The sequence below is a fragment of the Rhopalosiphum maidis genome, chromosome 1 (assembly GCF_003676215.2).
Source record: "Rhopalosiphum maidis isolate BTI-1 chromosome 1, ASM367621v3, whole genome shotgun sequence".
Classification (NCBI taxonomy): domain Eukaryota; kingdom Metazoa; phylum Arthropoda; class Insecta; order Hemiptera; family Aphididae; genus Rhopalosiphum; species Rhopalosiphum maidis.
In genome coordinates this window covers 82,067,501-82,084,428 of record NC_040877.1, presented here as the reverse complement: position 1 = coordinate 82,084,428, position 16,928 = coordinate 82,067,501, and the positions used below count along the sequence as shown (strand labels likewise).

Sequence of the window (16,928 nt, the reverse complement as noted above, 5' to 3'; positions counted from 1 at the left end):
TACATAGCGAATTAGTTTGTTAATCACTAATTATATTGAGAACATGTTTTCCATCTTCGTACATTACAATTATAATAATAAATTATTTCATAAAAAAATATTTAGTACTTTGAAAAAATCAACGTGTTATTTTTATTTTTTAATATTTATTATTTATTTAATAATCCACAGACATTATTATTATACATCACAGTATTCTTATCTGTTTCGCAATGAACCATTATAAAGCACCATTTTTTATATAGAAACTAAATATTTTTATGCACGTAAAAACATCTTATGACAAGAACTTTGTGCCGAAAACTATTTACATCATAATGAAAAAAGTAGTTAAAATAATGAATAAAAATGTAAGAATATTGAATATTTTGACTATCCAACACACAACAAATAAGTAATAACGGCATGGTTTTACAATTAAAATATATTGACACAATTAGAGAATTTCCAAGATTATAAAATATAGCGATTGTATTAAATTAAATTACTCGGTGTATTTTAAATAGCGGTCACAACGACACACCTCCTAATGCATTTTATTAAATGTACCAACCAACAACCCGTGTATGTTAAAAACCATACCTATAAACTTTAGGTATTTAATAAGAAATGTGAAAATTACTACACACAAAATGCAAAGGTAATTTATTCGAAGAATTTATAGAATACAGCTTAAAAACTAATTCAGATTTATAAATACCTATTTTAAAACCAAACGTAAAAAAATGATTAGGATACCATATTTGAAACCGACGTCTATATAATAGAAACAATATTATAACTACGATTTAGGTTCGACGTTTTTTTTTCTATTATTACATTCGCACATCGCACGTTAATGAACGAGAAATATGTATTATTATTGTTTTACTTTTTCATTAACTTTTTGGCGCACACAACTGAAACAACAACGAAGACTTACGCGGGCATAAAGCACAATATGGTAATTAAATAATATAATAGTTTTCGTTTCCGCGAGTACAGAGTAATCGGAAGTGTGCGATAACGGATTAGAAACACGAGCATGTTATTGTGAGATCGGTAGTAGTTACGTCATAATACTCATAATTATATTATTATTATAATAGTGACAAATGTTTTTATACGCTATCGATGATGATAATATACTAAATTTCTTTCAACCCAACCGATCGCAATTCACAATATAATGATAATAATTATTGGGTCTATGTATGATTATTTTAACTGTAAAGTTTACTTTATTGGCAGCTGTATGTGCGCTGAACCATCATGAATGCGTGTGTGTGTGTGTGTGTGTGTGTGTGTGTGTGTGTGTGTGTGTGTGTGTGTGTGTGTGTGTGTGTGTGTGTGTGTGTGTGTGTGTGTGTGTGTGTGTGTGTTTGTGCGTGTGTTTGTTTGTTTATACGTGCCTGTAGTATGTACTATACTATATGTGCATTGTTTACATTTACAAATATTTTTATTGAATTTAATTTCATTAACGGCCACATATTGATCATATTTTATTGATAGATGGATTGTATACGCTACATACGGTAATATGAGTGGCGGGCGCGCATAGGATAAAAGAATGGAAAAACAAATTGTGTTAAATCATAACGGTTATTATTATTACTACAAAAGTACAAGCAGAAATAACGAATTTTTTTATTTTTCTTAACATTCTATATTACTGAAATAAGAGTACCTATTCAACTAAATAGTACGTGGAAATCGATGGAATACAATTTAGCAAAAATATTTATCTTTTCTTTATTTTTCTTAATTAATTTAAAGCTAACTATCAGAATATATTACATAATAGTCGATTAGATATAATATAAAATACAAATTATGATTAAAAATTTAAAGTTAAACTGTGATTTAAACTATAATAGGCAATTATAGAGCTGTTACTTATTATCATAAATACTGCATTTTGTGTGTTCAATGTTCATAAAATCATAAGTACTTTAGTACAAAAGTGTACAAAGAATAATGATTATTTCGATATTATTCTAAGCTAATAAGCTCTAAAGTTAATTATAACTTTGAATTATATTTTTAATCATACAATTAAAAAAGTAATTTTAAAAAAATCGTTTTTTATATTAAGACATTTTGTATACATTCACAAATTAATACAAATACTATTATACTTGTATTTTCAACATTTGGATTCTTTAGTATAATATCTACCATTATTTAAATTATTATACGCGTTTACTATTTCTTTGTTCGCGCAATTCTGCAGTTAAATTAACAGTAATAAATTCAATACGAGTTTGACAACGACATTAGTTAGACAAAAATCAATCACAGCCACTTGTGTTTAAAAGCAACATTTCGACAACAACAGTTTTAGAAGCGAGTAGATACGATTCATATAAATATGTAATAGGTTATTATATCTCATTAAGAAAAACCACCCACGAATAAAACAAAATTATGAGATAATATTAGAAAATATGAAATATAACAAAAGAAAAGTATTTACTTGATAACCCTCCTATATAATTTACCAATTATTTTTTAACATTGTTTTATCCAATATGCACACGCAATGACGATGGTGACCGTCGCACAGTCACACACACACACACACGTCATATATAAGCAATATGTATATCGGTATACGATCGTCACATCTGGCGCAGTGTCAATTTTGTTATACAGCATATAAAGGTAGGCAAAGTGCCTCTCTACTACACACACAATCACTCACTCATTGCATACCTATAAAAACCTACCTTTTGCTCACTCCCCCTCTTACTCTATTACTATCAGTGTGACACGGCGGGGGCGTGACGAAAAATTGTAAACGATAAAAATACATGATATCTCAAATAAAATATATTGTTTAAAAGACAACGGAATATAAAGACGAGACTCACCCGTGGATGTACTGCCTAGTGGGGCCCGGATAGATGTGTGGCGGCATGGTTGGGCTGGCCGGCGGTAGTATAGAGTTGGGCTCGTGGTACTCGGTGCTGAGGGACCTGTCGTCCAACTTTTGGTCCCCGTTATGAGCTTTTGAGGCGGACTTAATGTCCATGAACGACACAGTGGCACACAGGCCACTGACTCCCAGCACCGAGTCTTCCTTCGTTCTCGCCAGTATTTTAACGCTCTGCACGCGTCCATACCTGTGGCAAAAAACACCCGTCGATATTATTAGTCATGTTCGAACCGAACAACAAACGTCCAGGTGATGATAACTGTATATATTTTATTATATTATTTATATTGAAAATTAATTGCAAAAATGTATTTTTTCTTTTCTATTCCTTTTTTCTTATGATTAAAAATACGGTGTAACATTAAATACATGATTTGTTATGATGTGAAATTACGGGCGGCAACGAGTAGATGACGAACGACGAATAACAACTACTTCACTACTCGACTACCGGGCGGCGAACGCGAGTGAGATGGTGTTTTGCAAAACGGAATCGGTCGGTCGGGGCACGCGCAAAAAATCCAACGATACACACACTCACGGGGCGGCGGCGGCGGCGACGGGCGCGATTTAATGCACTCGACGAAACGCGCCGCCGCTCGAATCGTGTAGTCGTCACTCCGTCAATCAGTGCCGCGAATTTCGTGCACGTCCACCTCCGGTGGTTGGACGTGCACGACAACGACAACTATACACAAAACTATACATATACGTACGCCCCATAACAGCCTGCGTGGGGCTCTCCAAAACTATTATTATATTGATATAAATGCGTATATAACTCTATGAGATACGGTGGTACTACCCCGGAGGAAGTCGAAGGGGTTGCGAGAAAGAACAACCCCCTGGCCCGGAGAGAGACCATAATATAAAAACCCCAAAAACACACGGTCGTCGCATCGATTTTAATCGAAATGACGCATGAGCACGGGGCGTTTCTTATACCAAACGAGTGGAGTTTTTACTTTTTTTATTTTCCCTATACGATTCTCTCTCACTCGACCAAATATAATATTATATAATAATAGGTAAGTATAGAATACAAAATATTATTGCACAACGTTTATTAACTTTATTTACCCGGATTGAAATTCCATTTTGCTATCACACATGACATATACACATAAGAAAAATACTAACCAATTTCGCAATGTTTTTGCGATGATAATAATTATTAAAAAACGGCAATTACGTAAATGTGTATTATTAAAACAAAAAATGGAAACTACATTTACGAGTCCAGCTTACACGCTACACGACATATAAACAATTGTGCAGGCCCGAACACGTAAATATAATTTTAAAAAAACTTTGTAGGACAACGTTTTAATATTTATAAGCCGTCGAAATTAAATAGTGTATTTTCGAGTTCGTGTTCAACGTTTTTCAAATATTTTCAAAATAGTATAATATATACATTTTAAATAATGATTTTACAGCTAAATAAAATGGATATTCTTTAAATTATAATACACTAAGTTTCTCGCCTTAACCAATAATTGGTCTAACATAAACTCAAATATTAATTACTAAATTTTTTTCTCTATTTTTTAGTAATTTATTTTCATTATTTCATAATTTTAGTTCATTTTTCAATTATCTTTTTTTCAATAATTGTTTAAAAAGTTATTTCATATAAGATGTAACATGCATTTATTTTTATACGGTTACACCTGGTTGATTATCGTTGGAATTTAGTACACATCTGCAGCGCATATGGAGGGTAAGTAAATAGCTCCTAGCAAAAGTAAAAGTACTTTTACGACCGCCTCCCTTGTGGTTTTTATATAACCGAATTCCATCGCCAAAAAAAGGTTTTCAGTTAACGACAAAAGTTCTACAAACGTTTTACACATCTTTTACATAATTTTCTCATTTACTATTCTTTAAATGGAACCATAGAGAAATAGATAGCTTTTATCGTTTACTAAATAAAAATTTTAATGCAAAAAACATTAAAGTTAAAAATTTGTTTTTAATCGACCTTCAATAAATATTTACCAGAAAGTAGAGATTTTATTTATGTTCGTATTGGCTGTACAATGCAAATAAATAAATATTAATGAGCAAATATATATACCAACTCAAATCATAATAAAATATTAATAAATCGTACACATATTTATCGTGGGTAAATACGTAAATAATTGAGTCCAATCGATGTCAACTAAATTCTTGACCTAAGAAAAGATAAAAATACTACAACAGCGATAAGAAAAACTATTAAGTAAACAAAAATAAAAACGTAAATTGGCCGTTATTCTTAATCCGCCCCGACCTAGACTATCGTATAATGATGGACTGCTAAAAACATTAGTCAAGTTAAAAGCTATTTATTAGTTTCTCGGCACTTAAGATTCTTAATTGTGTAATATAAATGGAGTATAGACTAATTTTACCCCACTTTCGTATGTGCGGTATTTGAAATTAAATGTCTTTATTTAACTGTTTAATCAAGCAATGTTAAATAACTATAAATTTATAATATATAAATCTATAGTTTTATTATGTTTGCATGAAAAAAAGGTAACAATGTAAATACAGCTAGATTTCGGTTTTGTCTAATTTACTTTAGGAAAACTATTTTAAGTAATAATATTAGACACACCCAGTCATGATATCTTAATTATACTAAATTGTCCTATTCTTAATTAGAAAATATTATTTTTTATAGAAGTATAAGCACACAGGAGTATCCCCCAAAAACTTACTTATAAATATTAAGTCATCGTGTAATTTTCTCTACATAAAATAGATTCGCAAAAAAATATATTCAAATTATTTTTAATTTTCTAAAATAATATAAAAATCTTTAATTTTAATGAACGAATGCAGAAGAGTAAAACACTGATTTATCATAATATATAAATACAACTATACTTTAAAAAGGTTATTTCCGTAATTTAAAAGATAATAAATGTAATTTTACTGCAGTTATAGAATACAACTTACATATTATGTATAAGTAGACTATAATTATTAGAATAAATATTTTAAGTTGTAGATTTAGTTTTTAACTAAATAAACAAATAAATATATTATATTAAATATCTATAAATATGTAAGCTGAAATTTGAAATTTCTCATGTTCATGTACAAAAATATTTAAGACTTTAATTGAAACTTCAAATATATAATTTGAGTTTTATATTTAAACAATATAGTCCATAAAAATGTCTGAAATAGTCGCACGATAGAAACACAATTAAAAAAAAAAGTGAAAATATGAACAAACATTTTATTTTACACCAGTAGAAACAGGAATATTTTGTTTTTATAATAACATACATATCATTTTCTACAAGTAAATTAAAGTACTCACTATTTAAAATAAAAAATAACTGACTGGAAAAGTTGCATTCATAGTAGTAATTCAACTAAGGTGGAACTGTGGTACTGATATTTATACATTATCAGTAGTTTATATATATACATTATATATATAGGAATATAGTAACAATTAAAAGAACATGCAACAAAACCATAACACAGAATCCGCTAAGGCTAGTTAGAATATTTTTTCTTTATTTATTTTCATTTAATATTGCTTTAAATAATCCCTTGTATTCACTTTAATTTAATAACAATGATTTATCAATGTTTTGTGTATCACCATAGTAATTGTATACAAAATATAATTAAAATTAAAAAAATTAATACAATCGACATTGAAAAAATTGTATTTAGTATAATATTAAAAATCATAAATTACTTTATCCAATAAGTATGAATATTGAAAAAATGTCAATCCACCATCACGAAGGTTTATAAAATATTGTAGTTTAAAATACTTAATATTTTTCTATCAATTTTGCTATGATAATTCGAGTAATTAAATATTGGTGTTTTATAAATATGATATAATTTTTAATGAATACATGGAAAAGGTTTAACATTTTTTTGAGTTAATTTTCCTTGTTTTATTTTACTCGATATTATGTGATACAAAATTATTCTAAGCTTTATAATGTTATATTATACTATTATTATGATTTGACACCGTAAATTTATAACTATATTATTTAGCATAATTTGTCTTAAATATTATCTTCAATCGATGGCATCAGAGAAAAACAAAGGTGGTAATTGACCACTCAGATATTACCCCGTACTCTGCAGAGAAAAGTTAAATAACATTATTAAATCAGATTTATACGTTTTTGACAATAGAACGCATTTAAATAAATCATAGGAAATGTATATTAACAATATTATCATTGAAAAATAAACACTACGTACCACAATAGAAAGGAGAAACAATATAATCAGATATTCAATTAAATAAAAATATAAATATTATCATCTTCTCAAAGGAAACTAAATTACACAACTTAATTAAGCATTTAATATAAATATAATTAATAAATGTTAATAAAATTATACAATCATCTAGTAATAATGAAAAAAAAAACCAATAATATAATTATTGACTTCTCAAAACAAAATTAATCATTGAGAAATTCCACCAGTGTCCAACTCAGATTTCGTATTTTTAAAACGTTATTATAATAGTCTTTGAGGGTTTTCGCCGCTATCTTTATAAATATTTAATTTAAGTCAAAGAAATAAAATAATTATTTAGTTAAGCAGACGTATTGGCGTGTATTTCACTCCGTTTTGGTTATACCAACGAATAACAGTAAAATTAAAATTCGAGAAAATCCATTTTACTCTCTAGTGAAGAACAAATATTAAAAAAGATACTTTATAATTTGTCATTATAGCACTTTAAAAATACATTAGTACGATTTTTTTAATAACCATATGAGTTAAAATGGTCACAATTTTGTTTAATCACAAAAATTAAGTTAAAAACTGAAAACATTTTTAATTTTAATAGCTCAAGTTACTTATTAGACTAATACAAAGACCCGTGTATGTAAGTATAGTTTTTTAAAAACCTAAAAATTTAAAAATATATAAAACAATTAGGTAATGCACAATTTTTCCATACACAATTGAGGTTTACAATTTTAATGAAATTGGATATTTAAAGATTTTAATAATTTTGTTGTAATTCAAAAAATATTATTTGAGGGGATTTAAAACTTTAAGTCACCACATATATTATTTTTTATTATTAATTAACATATTTTCTAATATCTAAATTAATTTTATGATAATAATACATTTTATATTATAAAAAATGCACACTATTCGTACACATCATGCACTCGCCCTGCTATAACGGTTAATAAAAATATAATAAACAATATCTTTTACAGATTTTATGCTATATATTTTTGGAAAAAATAGTTCAGCCGATTAGAAAAATAAATTAATAATAACAATATCAATTTAAAATAAAACATATCCATAGAAATATAGGCAGCAACTACCGCTCAGAATAGATTTTCCATTGTAATAATTAATCATGATCTCAAATTTAACACATAAATTTTAATGAATAACGATTTTACATCACCATACCACTATACAGCAAAATAACTATCTTGGTTTATTATTTTCTTTTGATATTGAATTTATTCATATTGGTATGTTGTGTCAATAAAAACATTCCCTATTTGTATACGGTATACTACAAATACGTAAATAATTTTTATTATATTAGTATATCAACATTAAAAAAAATATAATATATATTTGTAAAAAAAAAATGCGTAGTTTTACTCTTTATACCCCCTTCCTATCATATAACCACACGGAAAATAGTGACTTCTCCAGCTCCTCTGTTTACAAAAACAATAATATTTTGTATATTGATAAGTGATTATACTATTTCATTATTAACGAAATATCATTGCATATAGTTATATTATTCATTTTATAAATAAGTAATCATATTTTAAGATTATAATTATCTCAATATGTCAAAAAATAATATAGATACCAATAAGAATACAAAGTGATAAGTGATAACTCATAAGATATGATCATGAACATATACTGTTATATGATTACATAAATATCACTAAATTCTAATCTGATATATTGTATAGTAAAAATCTTTTCATTCATAAAAATATTTTAATTTAAAGAATATAAATACAGAATAATATTATGTACGACATACGTCATTAATTATTTTTTTCAAATATCACTTTAAAACAATTTAGTTTGGTTTACTCCATGGTTTAAATAGAAAACTTTTAACTAAAATTTTTGTGTTTACCTAGACGATTTTGTTTATTACGTGTAATCCTTAATTTTTATTAATCTTATTTATATTCATTTAATATGTTCAAGTTAGTTCAATTTAGACTATTATTATTATTTTAGAATTATATACTATTGTGTAATATATTGACAATTAATAAATTGATAATAAATAAATTAATAGTTAATATATAAACATATCTTTAAATTGACATATTGGATAATGTATAACCATTTAATTTCTTCATAGCAAGATTTTTAATGTTCTACAATTTCATTCGTTAGGTATAATAATTTCGTATTATAATACCTAAAATAAAATACACAACAAAATTGGCTAATACAATTTGTTATATTTGAAAATAATTTATAAACTATTGCATGATCGCCACTACCTTGTGTACGTGAAAACACAATTACGTATAGAGACCTTCTTTTAATCACTTTAATTATAATTATTCATTACGGATACTTAAGTTATTTGTTATTTTAAAAGTATAATACGGTTTTTATGCATACGTATTTAAGTATAAATAAGAAAAAATAATTTCCCAGAGGGTATCATCTCGAGGGAAGAAATATGAGACCGTCTGGACCTATGAAACCCCATGACATTAGCCGTCGCGTAAAGATAATCTACTAATCACGCCTAAATAAATTAACATAAGAAAAAAAAAATAATAATTGTTATTATAAAAGAATAGATGAATCCGGTTTTCTGATGTTATCCGTTAGCATCACAATACATATTAAATTCATATATGTATAATGTATATATTATATATTTATATATAAAGTGTTACAATATAAGAACAGCGAATTACAATCTCTAGGTATTATATTATATTGACCTTAGGTCATAAAAATTGTTGGCTATTGGAACACATACATAAATAATAATATAATACAATTTACATCTTCTCGCCGTTAATATTTCCGTCGGATCGACAAGGAAAAAAATTAACAGCGCGTTTACATACACACAAGGTGATACGAACAGAACTACGTGTAAACGACGATAATAATATTATATAGATATTGGATTGAATTTATTATTGAAAATCGACGGTTGAATAGTTACAAGTAAATACTTGCGACGGTGGTAGAAGTAATAATAACTTATTATTATCGTGTACGAACAAACTAAACTATGATAATATGTAACAGGCCGGTACAATTCGTGTACAATTCTAAACCTAACCATAAAAATACGCGTAAGTGCGTGCTTCGTAGTAATATCAGAACTTACTGCGTAAACGATAATTTTAAAATGTAATATATTATAATATTTATAATATTATTATTGTTTTGAATTTTCGTGTTCTTCCACGCCTGGTGAATCCAGAGTATTAGTGGACAACGCCAAGGCGTTTCAATCACACGGTGAAGGATCGGTTGGCCATGGAGCACGAAAAACTACTACGATAACGAAGGAATATAAAAAAATCGACGTTCCCATTACGAAGCGATAAAAAAAAGTAATAATCTACAAGAAAAGTATCGAGAAAAAGAAAATCCAAACGTTCAATCGGCTCGGTCGGCGGTTTGGATCCCGAGCATCACAAGCAGCCGGGCCCCCTCCCGCCGCGCACCGTCACCACAACCACGACGGCATCGGCGGCGGCGGCCCGGCAGCGGAGTTCGCCCACCGACCTAACGATTCAAGCACGTCTCTGTGCGTGTGCGTGTGTGTCCAGGCTGGCCCCGCACGCCACGTTGCCAAACTGTACGTGCGCGCGCGCACGCACAGACACACCGCCACACATAATAAAACTATGTGCTCCGGCGGCGGCCGGGCACGGCTTTCACATCGATACCAAACACCGCCACCGTACCACCATAACGATGACACTACTACCCACCCTCACTAACACACACACATACACCTACCCCCAATGTTCGGCCAAAAACTTATAAGTTATTTCTTTCGATGTTTTTTTCGTTTTATAGTATCTCCGGTTGCAGACGCACTCGCTTTGCTACTGGTCTGTTCTCGGCGTTGAACGATTTTTATTTGTTTACAGTTGGCCCTCCGCAGTATATAAATGATTTCATTCATCAATCAATATATTTAAGTTTTGTTCATGGGAACACTAAGACTGGAAACACTCTCACAACGCATTTTGAGTGAAAATAATATTAGTGTTCTCTACGATAAGTATACAGATTGTATGGATTGTTCGTTTTCAAAAAGTGTTTACAGTTTAATTTTTAAAGAAAAAACCTATGCACTCGCACGTACAACAACCGGTTTGACAAGATTCGATGAATCTCTTCTTTACCGACCCCCGTCGTGTATCCCTTAGCGACATACGTACCGTATTAGCCAATAAAGAAGACCCACTTCTTCCCTCGTATTTCCTAAGAAAAAATACCTCGTGCGGTCCCCTAGCGTTTTATGTAATAGTGTAATACTCGAACTCGAACACGATATCATCGTCTCACGCACACATTTATTTTATCCGACGAATGGAACACCGCTATTATTCGTTCTTTTTACACTTTTAGTGCGCATAAAATATAATATATTTGTACTCGCTCGGGAAAAAGATGTTGCAAAATTTCACCCGAGCGAACACCGTTATTGCACGTGTGTGACACACATTCGTATTGGTTTCCTTCCACAACGCCTAGTAAATTTTCTCGATCACTTGGCTCGTGTAGGGAAGGAGCGGGAAAAAAGCATTTTATCATATTTAATGGAATAAAAAAATGTCGATTGTATAATATGTGCGCCAAGAGTCTTGTCGTTACAATAAACGCTCGTCGTCGTATAATAAAGTATTATACTACAAAAAAACGAACGAAGAAAAAAATATAAAAGATGATGATGGTCGAGAAAAAAGAAAAATGAAGTGTTTGTATGCGTGTGAGAGAGAGAGACAGATGAACTCTACTACTAGTAGTACAACTATATACTACTACTACACTACTACTACTATTACTACTACTACTGCCGCCCGCCACACCAAGGCGTGGGCATTGTGTGTGTGTGTGTGCGTGTGTGTGTGTGTGTGTACCGCTCCAGCGGTGCGGATGAAGGGAAAGAAAGAGAGAAACTGAGTACGACGACAACAGTAGTGCGGCGTTGCCATTTCGGTATTTTGATCCGTGACGGTCGATCGTACCATACAAAAACACCACACGCTCGCTGCTATTATATTATTATTATTATTATTATTATTATTATTATATATAATAACACGTTACTGCCGACACCTTCAACAACGTTCCTGCTGGGTTATTCACCCACAACAATTATTAATTTAGAACGAGAACGACGGCTTATATTCTATATGTATATTTATATATATAATAAAATAAAATAAAAATGCTCAACAACAACAACCGGCCGAGCATTAAACAAAAATATAATAATCCCAAGGATTGAGAAACGCGTGTACTCACGCCGGGTAGGAGGCTGATTTTTTGTTTTCGCAATACAAACTTCACAGAGGCCATGCTACAAAATTGTTGTTTTCATTTTCAAGCACAACTCAAATATTTCTGTGCTTTTTTCAGAACCGAATACTTCTGATAACCGACAGCCGTAATTAAATTAAAAATTGCTGCCATCGACTTATCACGCATCGACCACCCGAATGAGATTGGAGAAACGAGACGACGGCAAGACGAACGGAGCAGCATAGTGAACACTACCGCTTTAGACGCCCACCCGCCACGACGATACTTAATAATAGGTAATAATAACGTGGCGAGCGCGCCAATGCGAAGAGGCGGCGGCGGCGTTTACCCGGACGGCATTTTCTCATTCCGTTAGCCGCGGCTGTCGATGCGGCGTGTTCTCGAATCTCGAGTGCGCGCGTAACAGTTTTAGGTTTATTACTGTTACATGTACATTGACCCACATTATAATAAATGATTTTACCGCAATTTGTAGTATATTATGTTTAATGTAAATATAATATTATTGATGCCTTATACAAACGCGTTTAATAGCATCGTAGAAAAAATAATATTATATTATACCAGGTGTCACGCTCATACAACGTGCCAATTCAACAGAATATTATAAATAACGTATCACCACATTTGTACGCGCCAAAAAAAAAACTACGAATTAATAGTGGCAGTGCACGGGCACAATGATGAGGTACTCGTTCATTTCTTCTTAACATCCATCGTAGTATAACACCACATTATTATTACTATCATAGCCCCGTCAGGCGGATGCTATATATATTACAATAGTAGTTCACGTGTTGCACACGACTTGCAGTTCATAATATTGTTAAACATAAAGTACTACTACAGCACCATGGTCAGTGCACAAAATGTTCCGATAGGGCTACTATCGTATTTTATTCCACTATTATCGGTTGGAGACAAAATATTATCGTTTACCGTTACTAATTATTTGTAAACATTGTCGTGTCGGCATGAAAAAAAACATCACCGTTATATTTAACTCACAGGTAAGGCCATATTGTGTATCGTCGACTATAGTCACATGAAGGTTGTGAGTGGAGGAGGTGGCCGATTTTCCGGAATATCAATATTAATATTTTTTCCCCACCCACCACAAAAACGAAAAAGTTATACCAACTACCCATCGAAGAGTCACGCATCTCGACAGCAGATCGAATTGGGAGCGAACGAACGTCGTCGTATTATTATAGTTGTCATAGATTTTTATCGATTACACGCACAGCGAACTCGTATTTTAATAATACCTCCTCACCTACCTACAGCGTTATTTTCCATGCAGTTGTGCACGTTGCAAATGACGGTATCGGTACGGGCAAGCCCCGTCTGAAAATAGTGCCCGCGCTAACCGCAAGAAAAATCACATTTATTATTATTATAACGTCTGTTTTAATCAGCGTGGTGTGTGGTGACCGAAGAGAAAGTACGTCGCGTTACCTGGGAATATATTATTATTACTATTAATATTATTAAGGGGATTTGCGACGTTGTGGCGTACACGAAGAGTCTTATAGTGGTGTGTGTGTTTGCACGCGGTGTGTTTAAACCGTCGTACACACACGCAATATCGCATCCTGATGGTTACGTAACACGACGTTATTACTGCAGCCGCGTATATTATAATATTATTTAACGAGTACATACGCACATAATAATATTTATACAGAGTGATTCATCAAGTACGCTTAACCCTCTCATTGTTTCCTTTAATAATTAATATATATTCAAATTCTAATTTTTGGAATATTTAAGAAGTGTCCTACTGTCTGTGGTGATACCAACTTCTTTTTATTCAAATAACTGTCGTCATTTTAATTCTGAAAATAATTTATCCGATAATATTTTCAAAAATATAAATGTATCTAAATCTGAACGAGTATTTTTTATGTTATTTACTAAAGAAAAATATCCAATATAGTAATATTTAATGATAGTAGATAAAGTTAATAGTCTGTTATGAAATAATGATTAACGTATTATTTTACTTATTGTTCATAGAAATAAATAAGAAGATAAAAAATTTAGTCTTGATCTTCAAAATTCGATTAAATTAACTAATTATACTTTTTTATCACAGTTTTTTTGACATTTCTGAACAATTTTAATTTTAATGATAACACGTTTTGGATTGTTGGCCCTCATTAGATGTTTCACATTTGTATATAACTCAGACTACAGTATACAATAACAAAAATATTTATTAGATATTAAGTATTATTTTATTGTTTATAATAATAAATTAACCTGAACGTAATTCTAATGTATTTCGGTAACACGCGGTCACACTTGATGCTGCTTAAACTACCGCCCTCGAAGACCAGTTCGTTTTATTGAAAAAAAATTGTTTTCAAGCAGATTTCGCGTGGTCAAAATTGGACGTGAATTAAACGTTTAGTTAAAAATTGTTTTCTTGTTCTTATTTTTTTCTGTGAGACAAAAGGTATTCAATGTTCTTATTATTTTTTTCACTGGAAGACGACAGTTGGTCGAATTCCAATTTCCTTGTCCATCAAATTCTCCGTTGCCCAAATAATTGGTTATAATAACCTTTCATTTAACGCGTTATTTTCGGAAACGCATATTTTTTTACACGAACGTTGGCAGTATAGTAACACAACGGTCGAATGCAGTTCAACGGTTACTGTTGATTAAACAACAATGCATATTAGGTACAAGGAAATTTCACGACATGGCAATAACAATTTTTTTAGTTTTCATTATGAGATGATAACATTAATATTTTTAGTTATACGTGTAATTTATACAAAAATGATAAGACAACGGTGTACGCCACGTACATGGACACCAAACAAGGCGAAACAATTGAATTGAGTATTTGGTTATAGTTTTATTTATATTTCAATAACGTACTCTGTTAGAGACCTTGATTTATAACGAGGAAAAATTATACTATTTAAGAACCCCAAAAGAGTTGTATTTTAATAAGATTAATGTGATACTTGAAACCTAACAATAAGTGGTAATGTCTACACACGGTGGTATCAGTATAGGTTGCTCCATATATTTGCAATACCAATATAATAATTAACTATTGACAAATTACATTTAAGTGCCATTAATACCCAGATAAAAAATAACGTAGATGGACTACACATTTAATACGCAGCAAAAATTATTTGTTTATCTATATTTTTGGTACTTACATAATATATATTGTATATAGTAATTATTTATGATCAAATTATTAACGTGGTTCTACGATTTGCTACCCTTCTCACATTTGTCATTCAATTGTCACAAAAATAACACTAATTTTCACCGTTTATCACGCCGTCATCAGTTTCTTTGTGATCGTTAAAAAAAAAATAGAAAGATAAAAGCAACGCAAAGACCTATTTTTTTTTAGCAAACTACGAAATACTAATTCATGACCGTAACAACAATGAATACTACGATAGTCTATGACGAATAATTGCTGCTTTTATAATTTATATATTACATATTTTCTCGTCAAAACTTTAAAATACGCGTGCATACTACGTTGTACGTACTTAACCTACCTTAGACATAAAGAGTTAATGGTTACTAATTATTAAGTATTATTTATTATAGTGTGGCTGCCGAATGGTGTGACTCATTATAAAAGTATAAACTACAAAAAAATATGAGACATAACTATGAAAATTTTAGTTTCTTCTTTTCAAATACCTACGATATGAATCTGTATTTTACTTTGGAATATTCGTTAATGTATAATTGTGTATATCTGGAACATGGGTGATCACCTGCACTAGATTTTATTTTACTTTTAGCATAATTACCGAATACGATAAATCGTTAAGACTATAATAACGAGTGGAATATAAACGATTTACAGCAGGGCGACATTCGTGGATAACCTCAACGAAATCAGTCGACCGCGTAAAAGCTCGACAATTGCCCGAACATTTTTCTACTAGAAAATGACGAGAAAGCCAAACGCGTGGACTTACATTGTCAACAAACGACCGTGATGTTGATGGCCTACTCTACCACGCTTGACAGCGACAGAATATCATTAAAATCGCAATCGTCGCATTATTATATTCATTGTCTTGGGATCATATATAATTTACATTTATAAACCAGGCTAGGCGGGCGACACCGGTAGATTTTTAAAGAATATTATTCAAGCAACGAGCGGTACTGCTGTGGGCTCTCCGACAACTATTATACACCAAACAGTTCAATGCCCTGTCATATAATGAACCTTAAGATGATGGTTTTAACCAACATAACTTTCTACAGCCCATTACGCATAATCCCAATAAAATTGCACTACTTTATGTTTTATCCCAATACAACCATTGATTTTGTTTTATGTTTTCTATTATATAGGTTCGATTAAAATGCATTAGATAAATAATGATAATAACAAAATTAAACTTAACATTTTATTTAGCACAGTCGTTATTATAATTAATATGATAAATACAATCTTATC

General features: G+C 30.7%; 1 protein-coding gene across 1 annotated transcript in view; it reads right to left on the bottom strand.

Annotated features, from left to right (window-relative positions):
• LOC113558796 overlaps positions 1–16,928 on the bottom strand; it is a 50,972-nt gene that overhangs the window by 23,336 nt on the left and 10,708 nt on the right. The window contains exon 2 of the mRNA XM_026964345.1: positions 2,856–3,107. Coding sequence (XP_026820146.1) covers positions 2,856–3,107 — 252 coding nt within the window. The remainder of the gene's footprint in view (positions 1–2,855; positions 3,108–16,928) is intronic.